General features: G+C 41.7%; 4 protein-coding genes across 5 annotated transcripts; 1 reads left to right on the top strand and 3 right to left on the bottom strand.

Annotated features, from left to right (window-relative positions):
* Nucleotides 1-2,710: 2,710 nt before the first annotated feature.
* LOC6499847 (neuropeptide F) lies at nucleotides 2,711-4,157 on the top strand. The gene is made up of 3 exons (XM_001953743.4): nucleotides 2,711-2,831; nucleotides 3,603-3,885; nucleotides 3,937-4,157. The coding sequence occupies exons 2-3, from the start codon at nucleotides 3,607-3,609 to the stop codon at nucleotides 3,967-3,969; spliced, it is 312 nt and encodes a 103-aa protein (XP_001953779.1). The 5' UTR covers nucleotides 2,711-2,831; nucleotides 3,603-3,606; the 3' UTR covers nucleotides 3,970-4,157.
* Nucleotides 4,158-6,149: 1,992 nt separating this feature from the next.
* Nucleotides 6,150-10,327, bottom strand: LOC6500712. The gene is made up of 11 exons (XM_032449651.2): nucleotides 10,167-10,327; nucleotides 9,790-10,114; nucleotides 9,198-9,734; nucleotides 8,991-9,135; nucleotides 8,528-8,933; nucleotides 8,326-8,358; nucleotides 7,885-8,037; nucleotides 7,507-7,831; nucleotides 6,912-7,448; nucleotides 6,716-6,860; nucleotides 6,150-6,662 (listed from the first exon to the last, which is right to left on the bottom strand). The coding sequence occupies exons 1-11, from the start codon at nucleotides 10,198-10,200 to the stop codon at nucleotides 6,165-6,167; spliced, it is 3,138 nt and encodes a 1,045-aa protein (XP_032305542.1). The 5' UTR covers nucleotides 10,201-10,327; the 3' UTR covers nucleotides 6,150-6,164.
* LOC6500711 (synaptic vesicle glycoprotein 2B) lies at nucleotides 8,143-12,850 on the bottom strand. 2 transcript variants are annotated; one of them, XM_044714230.1, is made up of 10 exons: nucleotides 12,717-12,850; nucleotides 12,337-12,661; nucleotides 11,739-12,278; nucleotides 11,542-11,683; nucleotides 11,075-11,480; nucleotides 10,944-10,980; nucleotides 10,762-10,892; nucleotides 10,517-10,707; nucleotides 8,321-8,358; nucleotides 8,143-8,268 (listed from the first exon to the last, which is right to left on the bottom strand). In XM_044714230.1, exons 1-7 carry the CDS (start codon nucleotides 12,748-12,750, stop codon nucleotides 10,889-10,891), a joined length of 1,488 nt encoding a protein of 495 aa, XP_044570165.1. In that variant the 5' UTR covers nucleotides 12,751-12,850; the 3' UTR covers nucleotides 8,143-8,268; nucleotides 8,321-8,358; nucleotides 10,517-10,707; nucleotides 10,762-10,888. The 2 variants fall into 2 exon arrangements, with proteins under 2 accessions (XP_044570165.1, XP_014766687.1); XM_014911201.3 differs by lacking the exons at nucleotides 8,143-8,268; nucleotides 8,321-8,358; nucleotides 10,517-10,707; nucleotides 10,762-10,892; nucleotides 10,944-10,980 and having other exon boundaries at nucleotides 11,347-11,484.
* Nucleotides 12,788-13,815, bottom strand: LOC6500710 (ATP synthase mitochondrial F1 complex assembly factor 1). Its single transcript, XM_001953739.4, has 2 exons — nucleotides 13,479-13,815; nucleotides 12,788-13,420 (listed from the first exon to the last, which is right to left on the bottom strand). The coding sequence occupies exons 1-2, from the start codon at nucleotides 13,721-13,723 to the stop codon at nucleotides 12,832-12,834; spliced, it is 834 nt and encodes a 277-aa protein (XP_001953775.1). The 5' UTR covers nucleotides 13,724-13,815; the 3' UTR covers nucleotides 12,788-12,831.
* Between the last annotated feature and the right edge of the window lie 325 nt (nucleotides 13,816-14,140).

Here is a 14,140-nt window from a genome sequence, read left to right as displayed (position 1 = left end):
AATAAAAATAAAGCTTTATATTTAGTTTCGTCAGAATAATGTTAATGGCAAAAATGACTTTACAAACAAAAAAATAAAACCCTAAAAAATAAGAAAACATTGTAGAATTTCCTCTGACGTACAAAACATTGCTAGACAAATGGAAAAATTCACGTGGAATACCACGGATCTGACTAACTCCATTGAATATCGATCAATATTTGTCTGATTTACGAAAATAAACATAAAATGGCACTCAAATAGTTGCAAACTTTGTTATTAAGCTGCGAAATTTGGAGCCACAATTATCGTTTCGACGCCAATGAGGAAGGTAATTGTTTGGTGGCCAACCAGCTCCAAGGCCGGGAAAGCCCAAAAAGAGGAACAAAACAAATATGTATATATATTCTTTTGAAACAATGCAAACGGCTCTCAAGACTATTCCGCATTAAACACCCAATTAACCCGAGCTGTTTCTAACGAGCTGCAAGGGCGGATCATCGAATTTTGTTAGAATTCAAATTATTAGAATCTACGCAAACAGTGACTCTGCGAACTTCTCGAAACTGCACAAAAATCTCATAAAAAATCACACAAAATGCTCACATCCGAAATTGGAGGCTGGCATGCGAATGGGCATATTTTGTGCCTACTGACATGAAATGAACCCGGGTCCCGGGAGGGGGGAAGCCCCAGGCATGCGATCGGACAGCGGAGTCCCCAGCTCAAAATTATAACTGTACGGAAAACGAGGTACTTTAGTTGCAGTTTTATTGCTGGTTCCACCCAAAAGTATTGTCCGTGGAAACGGGTAACTTCGTGACGTTGGCGTATTAGCACATGGAAAGGTGACAAAAGCGCTTCGGACAGAACAATGGAGTGCATATACGAGGGCCAGCAAGAAAGCTGGACAGTTGAATTGACCCGATCTTGGCAGCCCGCTGTCATCACGAAACACGAATCGAGCTACGACATCCTTGAACCAGATCAGGGGTTTTCCCCACCAGCATACAATGTCTAGACAATGGTGGACCTTTTGAATTTTATTAGCATATGTTAAATTGCTCATACGTCACGTTGTCTTCCATAAACAAATTTTCCGCATCTTGAGTGCCGAAAATAATCACTTCCTATTAAGCGAGAGCTAATCAAAATTACGCATGCCTGGCCAGAATTTATTGCAGAGCTCTGAGTACATTGGGCCAAGGTTGAGAAGCCACTAAATATTACTCATACGACACGTTGCTTCAAAATAGAATTTTCCATGCCATGATCTGTTAGAAATCCAGTGAATGTTGAGGCTCTTATTAATTCCTAAATCATTTGAAATCAGCTGTGTTTTTATATTTAATGACTGTAGTAGTTAATAGGCTTTATTGGATTAACAAGAAATTTTATACATATACAAATGGAAGACAGAATATACTTTCCAACAATGTAAAACCATTTAAAAACAGATTACGGAAAAAAAATAATCTGCAATGATTGAATTTCCCCAAGCTTTAAGGGACTTTAGCCAGACCATGTCCGCCTAGTGGATGTTATAATTAAATATCGAACGGAAGGCAAGCATAGTGGGGAGTGCCCAGAGACAGTAATCGCCTATCTTGGCTCAATTATTAATAAGTGCGAGTGCTCGATGTCAGCTGCCTGGTAATGGAATTGAAACTAGAGCTGGATCGGGACAAACAATGAGGAACCAACAATGTTGGCCGCCAATTAGATTTAAATATAAAACGTTCTGCCCGACGCAAGCAAATAGCGAACTAGTTTAATTTAAACGATAATCGCAACAAAAACAACGCCACTAATGGGCCACTATGGGTCAGAGAACGGAGACGATGACAAAAAAAAAAAAGGCAGTAAGTAATGGGACTCTGAGACTAATTAGCTAGAACGTTTATTACAAATATTAAGATAATAGCCATCCAGAAGAACACGATCTCTATGATGTCACGTTGTGCTGGGGAAAGCGTATTACGTATACGCACCGTATACTACCCGTATAGGAACCAAACAGATTACAGAATCGAATCGAACAATTGGTAGTCGGATTGCCTAACCGCATGACCCCAAATTAAATAACTATGCAAAGTCGAACAGCCCATTTAATACCCCAGCACAATCAGAGCGGCCAGACACTAAGCTCGCGGTTATTAAACAATAATCAAAATATTATAATTAATGATACTGTTGCCAACTCTGACGCCAGAAACGAATGCGGAATCGGAATACAGAGGAGGAGGAATGCAGTCCCGCTAGGCCGTTGAGCACATAAATCAGTTCTGGCCACATTCATTCAGGTGGGGTAGCCTGGATGGGGCACTAAGCCTTCTTATCAAAAATTTGTCATTTATTCCGTTATGCATAATTCTGCTCCTGATAGCCATCCGCGATTTCAGATATCTCGTTAGCCAACTGTCACTATTTGTTAGCTCGGGCCAATCTCCGTTTGAATTTCCATTCCGAGTTTCCATCTCCGATCCGTGTTCCCCACTTTTTCCTTCCTGTCCTCGTTCCCATTCCACAACTACGTACCCGAGGACTCCCCATTCCGCTCCAGCTGCTGCAAAAGTTCAAGCCTCGCGACATAATTAGCCTGCATATGAAAATATTTTAGAGGCTTCATCCGGAGTTCGGTTCGCTTCGTTCTTCCAACTTCCGTTCGCCTACGCTCGGGATTTCGGACTGAAAGTGGGTGGTGACATCCTCCACCAGGCAACTCCTATAAATACCTGTTGCCAATGGCATTTGGCCAACATTTATTCGCGGTTGCGTTCGCTGATTAAACAACCACCCGGGTCCAGTTGCTCAATCGCTCAGTGTGCCAAATACTCACAGATTTTGACCAGGTAAGCAGTGCTCAGGATTTAGAAAGAAAAAAAAACGATGAGTCACAAGTCAGTTTCACAATTATCAATAGAAATAGCTTTTAGGCTGGTAAATGTTTACAACTTTATCGGATTCTCAGAACTATTCCGCTGATCGTACAACAATGACTCATGTCTACATCCTTTCGTGCTGTCGAGTTGACCTTAACTAGAAGCCAAGTTGCTTGTAATATACTTAATTACCGGCTAAGTGGAAGTATTAGCCACTTGCGTCAGTCCCGCCCGAAAAGCATTGACCGGCGCCCATCCATGAGCGTTAGCAATTAAAATGGGATTGTCGGATCATTTAGTTCAAATCCCGCAAATTAGCATATGCGATTGCTGGCTATTAAGTGTGGCCCTACTAAGACCCAGACCTCTTTATAGGACCTCTACCGATACGATATATTAATTGTGTAATTATTGAATCATATATTTTTATGATCAAATGTATTAAAAACAAATCAAGGGTGATTTTTCCATTGGAAAATTACGTTGGAAACCGACTCAAATTGAAAATTGTTCAAGACATGATTATTTTCTTGTTAAGTATTTTAAGTATTTGCATATTCTTATAATATTAAATGCAACAAAGAGCTGTGTTTAATATATTCATAAATATCTAGTCTAGTACATATTTAAACAGCAGTATGTATGCAAATACTGTGGGTTCCATGAACTTAAATTGATCTGCTTTTACACTATCAGCTTCAAGGTTTTTTTAAAACGATTTGAATTTCTCAATAACCGCAGTGCCATGTGCCACACAATGCGTTGCATTCTGATTGTCTGCGTGGCTATCGCCCTCCTTGCCGCCGGATGTAGTGTGGAGGCCTCGAATTCCCGGCCGCCCCGCAAAAACGATGTAAACACCATGGCGGACGCGTACAAGTTCCTCCAGGATTTGGACACCTACTACGGAGACAGGGCCCGGGTTCGATTTGGAAAGCGTGGCAATCTAATGGAACTACTAAGAAATCGCGAGATCGAGAACAACTTTAACTTGGGAAAAGGTGTCAACAGTGGCGGAGAATTGGTAACAAGTGACTAATTAAATATTGACGGAAAATATAGCTGTCTCCGGCAGATCCGCGCCTTGGATGAGGAGGAGGTCTTTTAAAGGAAAAATCAAGGCGACCACGGCAACGTCCAACACTCATGTTTATAATTATTAGCATACGTACTTTTGTAGAGCTTATGATTTGGGGCAATAGTTTAACTATTTGGGGGTATACTTTGTAGTTGCAACTGCAGAAAAAATGCTTATATAGTCTTGATGTTAATTCAATAAATAAAAAAATATCCAAATAATCGTGTTTTGTGATGTTACAATATAAATAAAAAGTGCAACGATCAAATGGCTGTGTTTCTTTTGAAAAAATAAGTTTCCGATGGGCTGGGAGTTTACTTTTTTGAAACACTTTCATAATTTTTCCATCCAGGTTTAAAATGATAGAATCATAAAATTAAAAACTCTGCTTATAAAAGCTTTTTGTATGGGTCACAGAGTGCCCGAGTCCTAAGTTTAATTTATTTATACCCAACTTGTTACCTTAATATAGTACCTAGGTTCGTCCGAAATAGATCATTAAATTTTGGGGTTCCCGAACCCTGGACAAACTGAACTAGGGAGAATTTTTCGGGTTCAGAATAAATTTACGGCATTAACTTTACGTTCCCCTAAAAATAGTATCATTTCCTTTTAAATAGAATTTCTTTTATAACACGTCAGTTCCTAATAAAGATTTCGAAGTCTACTTCTCGGCACATATATTTCTGAAAAAAGATTCTGAAAAAAACAAGTTATTTAAAATCAACTTACCTCTTAAAAAAACATACCTTTTAGAACTTGAATGGTAAGTAGCCCTCAATGCAACCGGCCACTATAAAATAATTTCTTTAGAACATATAGAAAAATATTAAAATGGATAAAAAGCCTATTTTTCTGTATCAGAAGCTAAACTATACATACATTTACAGGTCCACTTCTTTTTTTAGAATTCTAAAAACAACAGTCAGATTTGGTTTTAGACACATTTTAAAGGAGATCTCTTTGAAAATTTTGCAAAAAATCAAAAAATATTTTTGTTCCTAGATTTTGATGTAGCTTGATGGAGAATGGATCTAAAAATCCGCTGAAGAATCGGATAAATATTGGCAAAGATATGGCCATCGCAGGGGCCCTGGAGTCCTCCCCATGCATTTCCCACATTTTTAAGGGATCCCCTTGAAAATTTCACAAAAAATCGAAAAATATTTTTGTTCCTAGATTTTGATGCAGATTGATGGAAAATCGATCTACAAATCGTTTAAGGTATTCCGCTCAAGGATCAGATGATTATTGGCAAAGATATGGCCATCGCAGGGGGCCCTGTAGTCCTCCCCATGCATTTCCCATATTTTGAAGGGGATCCCCTAGAAAATTTTACAAAAAATGAAAAAATATTTTTGTTTCTAGATTTTGATGCAGATTGGTGGAGAATCGATCTACAAATCGTTTGAGGTATTCCGCTGAAGAATCGGATGTTTATTGGCAAAGATATGGCCACCGCAGGGGGCCCTGGAGTCCTCTCCATGCATTTCCCATATTTTGAAGAGGATCCCCTTAAAAATTTTACAAAAAACGAAAAAATTTTTTTGTTTCTAGATTTTGATTCAGATTGGTGGAGAATCGATCTACAAATCGTTTGAGGTATTCCGCTGAAGAATCGGATGTTTATTGGCAAAGATATGGCCATCGCAGGGGGCCCTGGAGTCCTCTCCATGCATTTCCCATATTTTGAAGGGGATCCCCTTAAAAATTTTACAAAAAATAAAAAAATATTTTGGTTTCTAGATTTTGATGCAGATTGGTGGAGAATCGATCTACAAATCGTTTGAGGTATTCCGCTGAAGAATCGGATGATTATTGCCAAAGATATGGCCATCGCAGGGGGCCCTGGAGTCCTTCCCATGAATTTCCCACATTTTGAAGGGGATCCCATTGAAAATTTCACAAAAAATATAAAAAATATCTCGTTTCCAGATTTTGATGGAGAACGATGAAGAACCGATGCATAAATCATTTGAGCTATTCCACTCAATAATCGAATGTGTTTTGGCAAAGATATAGCCTCCGATGTAAGTCCCATTGTCGGTCCTATACATTTCCCCACTTGCAGATCCCATGCAGATTGACAATCGGATGTTTGCTGGTTTGATGATTGAACCTGCACGAGGCTTATACATATGTATGTATGTATTTATCCTTTCAATTTGTTGTGTTTTGGTCAAAAATTGTCCGATTTTTATGGGACTACGGAAATGTGGAATATGCTAACCAAACATGTAGACAAAAATATAAATACATTTTGTGGAAAGACTATTAGCCTCTGATAAAGCAAAATGGTTTTTAATAAAAATCTTACGCAGGGGCATGGTGGATATCAGAAATAGATAATGTGCGCAGTACTGGTGGATGAGAATGCCGGTTGCTATCGTGCCCACCACAGCGCCACACCGAGCCCACATCAGGCAGATGCACATTGCCTTGGCGCGAAGGTAGGTGGGCACGTCTTCCAGAAGAGCGCCACCCAACACACTTAGTATCACTCCAGGCGTGCCCAGAAGCAGGATGCATGTAGCAAGCTGCACCCAACGGCCGGTCACGAAGACCAACAAGCACCCGCTCGTTGAGGTGATCAAGATGCCGACAATAAAAATAAACCTCCTGGGGACCTTAAAGAGCAAAAGCCAGCAAATGTTGTATAGCAGAACGTTAGCGGCGCCCATACAAAAGGAATCGTTAAAACCCTTGAAATCGTCGTTGCAGATCTATTTAAGAAAAGTATTAATACTTATTTAATTATTTCAGTGGAGTAGCTTACCACTTCAACGTCACTCTCCGGCTCCAAAATCAAGCCCTGGTCGGGTACGAAGAGTATCTGGCATAAGGACATATCCGTCTTATCACCTTGCCGCATGTGGGCACGATTTCGCATGGCCGTGAACCAAATTCCGATGCCGTTGGCTCTGCGGGATTAAGGAAGAGGTAAGTGCTCCCTAAATTTCTAAAACACTCACATCAGGCCCAAGACAAACATTAGCATGCATGCGCTTATGAAGGTTCCTAAATAGGGTCTCCGGAACAAGGGCATAGCGTCACTCATCATTGATCGAATTATGTGCTCGTCCGACTTTTGACGCTTTACCTGCGCAAAGTTCTGAAACTTATGCAGCAGGACAATCTGCTCCGGGGTGAGAGGACGCCCGGTGTTTTTCATTGAGATCCACTCCACCACTTTCAACCCTTTATGCGTATCCCCGATCATGAAAAGGAACTTGGGGCTCTCTGGCAGGAATAGCAGCAGGATAAGGGCAATTAATCCCGGCAAGACATATATACAACCCAACATTCGCCAGGGCCGCCAGACAAGATTGCCAATTAAATGCACCTCAAAATCAATGTATCCCGGCTTGAGGAACAGTGTTGCCATTCCCGGGCAAAACATCATTGCAAAGCCCGTGAACATGAACATGTGAGTGATGACACGAGCCAGGAGTGGCCTCGGAAAGAACTCGGACAGGTAGGTGGCCGCTACGAAGCTTGGACCAGCCACACTAGTCCGACAAATGAGTCCGACAATTATAGGCTACTACCTATAAAGCTCATACTTACAAAATTCCAGTAAAAAACCTCATAAGGAAGAACCCAGGGAAGTTGACCATAAACATCGAGGTAATCGAGCAGACCATGCTCACGGTGATTGTGCGCAACAGGGTCCACCGTCGTCCCTTCTTGTCGGTGATGTAGCCCCAGAAGTAGGAGGAGCAAATGATGCCCATGAAGGTGGCCGCCGTCAATGCAGCCATCTGCATCTGCGTCAGATGCAGATCACAAACCGAGGCTGGGGCTACAACACCCATGCCCATTGTCTCTTGGAAGGTCAGCATCTGAAGCAGGCCGAGAGTCAGCAGGGCGAACAGATGCACCTTGCCGAATCCTGACCAATTAGCGTTATTTAAAAGTTTAAGTAATCTAAGGATTGCCCGTTACCGATCTGCTCCATGACCCGGTCAAAATGTTCCATCCTCCGTGTCCGTGTATTACAGTAAAACCAAATTAAGAATTTTTGCTTGTTTCGTTGTATTTTAACAACAATTTCAATGCCCACTACGCTCAATATTTTGCAACACCAAAAACATATGCCTGAGATTAATCATAAAATATGCACCCTAAAGTTATTTTCCTGGGAAGCGTTTCAGATCCTTATACTCTATGATGTAACCCAAAGAAAATGCATTTATTCTTAAAAATCACGTATATTATAAATACATTATACATTTATAAAATTGTCAAGATCCTTGAATTATGATTTCGCTGGTTACTTTCGGAAATTTTCATATATTTATGATTTGGGATTTATCAATTGAATTCATTCTGAAGAATTTTAAATTTAGAAAACAGAATTGGATTATTAAAACCATCTTACCCTTCAAAGTGGCAAATAACTCGAAATGCTGGCGGCGACTGTAAAAAAAAAAAATTAGTTAAATATAGTTAAATATGTATTTATCGAAGCCATTTCAAATTGTTCTGTTTTTTATATCAGCCTAATAAATAATTTCTATATACAAAAAATATATACCCAAAGTAATGTACACATTCCCCCTGAGGAACCATTTAATAAATATCTTACGCAAGGGTATAATGGCGACCAGCAATAGGAACGGCTCACAGTGTAGATGGATAAAGAGTCCAGTTGATATTGCCCCCACAATTGCTCCAAAACGGGACCACATCAAGCAGATACACACCGCCTTGGCTCGGAGATGGGTGGGTACGTTTCCCAAGAGAGAACCACCTAGTAGGGTCATTACCACCAGTGGTAAGCTCAGAAGCAGGATGTATGAGAAGAGCTGCACCCAAAAATGCGTTGAGAAAATCAAGATGAACCCAAAGGTTGAAGCCGCCGAGAGGAAGACGACGAAAGTCACGCTCCGTGGCACCTTAAATAGCAAGACCCAGCAAACGTTGTACAGGAACACGTTGACGGCACCCATGTAAACCGATTCGAAAAAGCTCTTGAAGTCGTCGTCGCAAATCTGTGAGACACAACGACTAACAATCAATTCACAGCTTATTGCCAAACAGAAACCTACCACATTAAGGTCGTTTTCCGGCTCCAATACTAAACCCGGATCGGGAACAAAAATTACCTGGCAGAAGGGCATCTGATCCTTATTACCTTTTCGCATTAGAAGCCGATTCCGCATGGCCGTGAACCAAATTCCAAAGCCATTGCTTCTGCAGAGTGGGAAGTATGTTAAACTGAGAGCTTCCATTCTGATCTGATCTTATAAACTCACACCATGCCCAGCAAAAACATGGTCATGCAGGCACCGGTGTAGGTAACCAGATAGGGTTTTCGGAATAAGGGCATCGCGTCGCTAAGCATCGATCCCAAAAGATGCTGATCAGCCTTCTGACGCCTGACTTGGGAAAAGGCTTGGAACCTGTGCAACCAAACAATTTGCTCCGGGGTAAGAGGCCGTCCGGTGTTACGCCTACTAATCCACTCCATTACAGCCAGTCCCTTTTGCGTCTGGCCCATCGTAAAGAAGAATTTTGGACTTTCTGGCATAAAAAACAGCAGGAAAAAGGAAAGTATTCCCGGCACGACCCAAGAGCAGCCCAACAGACGCCAGGACCGCAGAACAAGATCTCCAACAATTGGATATTCAATCTCCAAGAGGCTCGTCTTGAGAAAGAGTGTGGCCATCAGGGGGCAGTACATAATGGCAAAGCCAGTGAACAAGTACAAGTGGGTGATGACAGTGCGTACGTGTCGGGTGGGGAAGAACTCGGAGAGGTAGGTGGGCCCCACTAGGCCCGGACCGGCCACGCTTATGCGGAAAGAAATTTGAGTCATAGCCAAATTATTATGAAACTCGTACTTACAAAATCCCTGTTAAAAACCTCATAAGGACGAAGCCTGTAAAGCCGACCATGAAGTTGGAGGCGAGTGAGCATAAAGTGCTCAGGACAAGTGTACGCAGCAGGGTCCAGCGGCGCCCCATCTTATCAGTAATGTAGCCCCAGAAGTAGGAGGAGCAGATGATGCCCACAAAAGAGGCTGAATGCAACACAGCTAACTGTCCTTGACTCAGGTGAAGATCACACACCGAGGCTGGGCCGACGACGCCCATCCCCATAGTTTCGGGAACGGTTAGCATTTGAAGCAGGCCGAGAGTCAGTATAGCGAACACGTGTGCCTTGCCGAAGCCTGTACCATTCGGGGGTTTTAAGATTGCATTGGATTTTGAACAACCATTTACCAATGCCATCCATAACCCTATCGAAATTTTCCATTTCCCTTGCCGTGTCCTTGCGAAATTGATGTACCAAACTGGTTACGAGTATGTGTGTATTTTCACTCTATTTTGACAACAATTTCAGTGTTTTTTAAAAAGTAAATTAACCGATCTTCAAACAGTCCTATACAAAAAATAGTTTTGGGAGTACATAAAACAAAATACATTTCAATAAAAAGTATTTAGAAACGTTTATGTTAAATTCATCAGTTTATTAGAACTTAATTTAATTAAAATGCTTCTCGAGAAGATTTTTTATGTCTAGTTAAAAAGTTTGTTCAACTGTTCATAATAATTAAGCAACTTATACTTACAAAATTCCAGGTTAAAACCTCATAAAGAAGAAGCTTGCGAATTTTATCATAAACATGGAGGTGACTGAGCATAATGTGGCACGAACGAGTGTTCTCCCCAAAGTAAGAGGAACTGATGTTCTTCCCCATTGTTTCAAGGATACGAATATCGTCCATAGCCCATTCCCAAATTTTCGCCATTTTGCGTTTTCCTTAAAATATATTTTTTTAAAAAAATTATGTGTAAGGATGTGTAAATGCCTTACCGTATAAACATCAAATTAATTTTTAAGCTTAAGATTCCAAAGCCAATCCAAGATCCAATAGAAAAGAAAAACTACTCAAATTTTTATTTAAATAGAATTCACTGTTGATTGATTCGCATTTGTTTGATTATCTAATTAAGGCACTTTGTAAGGTAAATTTATTTAACAAAAACAGGACTTACCTTTTAAAAGGCAAAAATCCTTCAATGCAAAGGGAAACTATAAAAATATTACGTTATTATGAAAAACAAAATGTTTAAGGAATAAGGTGTAATTATTTAAGGGGATTAGGAGTAATATTTAAGGGTCTTACTAAAGGGCAACAATGCCAGCGCCAGCAGGAATGCCTCGCAGTACGTTTCAAAGAAATATGCGGTTACTGTGGTGCCAACCACAGCACCACAACGGGCCCACATCAGGCAGATGCACATCGCCCTGCCGCGCAGGTAAGTGGGCACATTCTCCAACAGAGCTCCGCCCAAAAGGCTAATTATTACCCCGGGAATCGAAAGAAAAAGAATGCACGCTAAGAGCTGCACCCATGGATTGGTCGCAAAGATCAAAATAAATCCGCTTGTAGCACAGATGAGCAATGCGATGATGAATATTGCCCTTCTTGGCGCTATGTAGAAGGATAACCAGCAGATATTGTACAGGAGCAAGTTGAGGAACCCCATGATGAATGAGTCGTTAAAGCCTTTAAAATCATCATTGCATATCTGTCTAAGAAACGTGGCAGAATCAAACAGTGCTTAGTTTTCCCCGATGAGTAGCTAGTACCTTAATGTCACTTTCGGTCTCCAAAACTGGGCCTAGGTCAAGGTCGAAGAGGATTTGGCAAAATGACATATCGGTCAAGTTTCCTTGCCGCATGTGGTTGCGATTGCGCATCGCCGTATACCAAATTCCCACGCCGTTGGCTCTGCGGGATTATGGAAAAAGATAATACCAAGGGATAACATAGGCGTATCACTCACATCAGTCCCAGGATAAACATGACCACGCATGCGGCCAAAACGGTGCGCACATACGGCTTTCGGAACAATGGCATAGCGTCAGTCATCATCGCTCGTACTATGGTTTTATCCGATTTCTGACGCTTCACCTGTGCATAACGCTGAAACTGTTTCAGCTCGAATATCTGATCAGGAGTAAGAGCGCACTTGTTGTTCGTTTGACTTATCCACTCCATGACTTTCAGACCTTTCTCCCTATCACCGATCATGAAGAGGAATTTTGGACTCTCTGGCATGACCAGGACCAACAAAAAAGCAAGCAGCCCAGGCAGGACGAATATGCAGCCCAAGATACGCCAGGGCCGCAGGGAAAGATTACTATAAAGTATATATACTTCGAAGTCCATAATGTTTGCATTGAGAAATAATGATGCCATGGCTGGGCAATAGATCATGGCAAATCCGTTGAACATGTACATATGGGTGACAACATGACCTAGAATCCGACTGGGGAAGAACTCGGACAGGTAGGTGACCGCCACGAAGCTGGGACCAGCCACACTTGCCAAAAAAAAAAACATGTCAGTTATAGACAACTACCTATAAACCTCATACTTACAAAATTCCAGTAAAAAACCTCATAAGAAAAAAGCCCGAAAAGGTAGCCATGAACATCGAAGAGAGTGAGCAAACGGTGCTTAAGGAAATAGTACGCAAGAGCGTCCAGCGTCGACCCATCTTGTCGGTGATGTAGCCCCATAAGTAGGAGGAGCACACGATGCCCTCGAACGCAGCTGCCGTCAGTGCAGCCAACTGCATCGGGGTCATTTGCAGATTACACACAGAGGCAGGACCCACGATTCCCATGCCCATTGTCTCGTGAATAGTTAGCATCTGGAGCAAGCCGAGAGTTAGTATAGCAAACAAATGGACCTTTCCAAAACCTATGAAATTGATAAGCCTTATAAAAGCTTAACAGGATCCTAACTTTCCAATTACCAATCTCCTCCATGACCATGTCAAAATGCTCCATCCTCTACGTTACAATTTTAACAAAGGTAGGACATGTGTTGGTGTTTGTGTATAAGATATATTTTGATAACAATTTCATGGCCTAGCCCAGCTGGATGTTCTCCACCTCCTTGATGAGATCCATGTGTTTGAACTCGTCCGGTTTTCGTGTGAAAGTTTCGAGCAAGCGCAGCTTGTTTTCGTCCGCCTTCAAATAAAACATTTGCAGTTCATTTGCCAAGCACTGCGCCTCCTGGGCGGTAAGCACCTTGCTGTCGTATTCTCCACGCATCAGCACTACGCCCTTGTCCTGCTCCTCGGTGTAGTGCACCAGCGTAAGGCATTCAGGAGCGTTCTCGTGGTGGACCTGGTAGGCCAGAAGTGGGGTGAAGTGTACTGTGTTGGCCGCAAACTGCAGCATGATGAACTCGAAGCCCTCGCTGCGTGGTAGCGGCAACAAGAAAACTGGGTATTCCTTTGCCCTCGCCATCAAGGTTTCGTACTGGGCGGTGGTCAGAGTTGCAGCCAGCACTTCCTTAGTCTTGTGGTACTCGAGCCAGATCTGGGATATCTCCTCGGCGCTTTTGTCGGCAATCAACTCCAACTTCATGATGTCTGTTAGCTTCTTGTGTGGCAGCTCAGCCTTCTGTTCATCCAACTTCGTTTTGGGGTTCAGAAGCTCAGAGTAGGACCTGCAAATTGATATATGTATTATAAAGAAAACTTTGAATTTTTGCTGCATCTGCATACCTGGCCTGGCTCTTGCCATCCTTAATGGGATTAACCACTCGCTCCACGCGGTCCAGAAATTCCTCCGCAGAGGTTTGTTGCAGCTTGGATATTTTGTCCGCATACTTGGAGTAATAGGGATTGCCCTCCTTCAACTTCTCGACGGCCTCCTCGGCGCGGCGAGTAGCTGACATGGCAATACACCGGGTCACGGCAGGAGAATTATGCATAAAGACGCGTACAAGAAGTTTCCGAGCACAGGCCATGCCAATACAACTTTTGCAAATAAAAATTATACAATCCGATCAATGCCGATGTTTTAGAATTTTCTAAACTATCGATTCTAACTTCGACCTTCAACACTGTAAAACATGAAGTTGCCAGACTTCGAAATTTCGGTTGGATGATGGTGTTTGGGTAGCCACAACTCCCGATTAACAATTTTTTACATTTTTTTACGCCCGACTCGCTTCACGTTATTGATAATAATACCGAAAAATTTAAATTTTGATATCCAACTACAAAACTTCTGTTTTCCAACACTAGGGACATGGCTTTACAGTCTGTACGTGCTCTGTTACTTTTATGCTTAAAATTATGCAACAAGAAATACATTTTTATAAAATAAAAATCTTCTATCTACTTAATTGTAATAATTAATTTGGTTTGGTAATTTGGCAAAT

This window comes from Drosophila ananassae, chromosome 2L, assembly GCF_017639315.1.
Source record: "Drosophila ananassae strain 14024-0371.13 chromosome 2L, ASM1763931v2, whole genome shotgun sequence".
NCBI classification, from domain to species: Eukaryota; Metazoa; Arthropoda; class Insecta; order Diptera; family Drosophilidae; genus Drosophila; species Drosophila ananassae.
The sequence above is the reverse complement of the archived record's forward strand: the minus strand, read 5'-3'. Positions and strand labels throughout refer to the sequence as shown.

Bases quoted from the DNA above. Each gene is read 5' to 3' on its own strand.
- LOC6499847 (XM_001953743.4), top strand. From the start codon at position 3,607: ATGTGCCACACAATGCGTTGCATTCTGATTGTCTGCGTGGCTATCGCC. The intron at 3,886-3,936 runs GTAACAAGTGAC...TGTCTCCGGCAG, and splicing joins TCAACAGTGGCGGAGAATTG to ATCCGCGCCTTGGATGAGGA.
- LOC6500712 (XM_032449651.2), bottom strand. From the start codon at position 10,200: ATGGAAAATTTCGATAGGGTTATGGATGGCATTG. The intron at 10,115-10,166 runs GTAAATGGTTGT...CGAATGGTACAG, and splicing joins TAGGGTTATGGATGGCATTG to GCTTCGGCAAGGCACACGTG. The intron at 8,934-8,990 runs GTAGGTTTCTGT...TGTGTCTCACAG, and splicing joins CGGAAAACGACCTTAATGTG to ATTTGCGACGACGACTTCAA.
- LOC6500711 (XM_044714230.1), bottom strand. From the start codon at position 12,750: ATGGAGCATTTTGACATGGTCATGGAGGAGATTG. The intron at 12,279-12,336 runs GTAAGTATGAGG...TTTTTTGGCAAG, and splicing joins AGGTTTTTTACTGGAATTTT to TGTGGCTGGTCCCAGCTTCG. The intron at 11,684-11,738 runs GTGAGTGATACG...ATAATCCCGCAG, and splicing joins ATGTTTATCCTGGGACTGAT to AGCCAACGGCGTGGGAATTT.
- LOC6500710 (XM_001953739.4), bottom strand. From the start codon at position 13,723: ATGGCCTGTGCTCGGAAACTTCTTGTACGCGTCTTTATGCATAATTCT. The intron at 13,421-13,478 runs GTATGCAGATGC...ATCAATTTGCAG, and splicing joins GATGGCAAGAGCCAGGCCAG to GTCCTACTCTGAGCTTCTGA.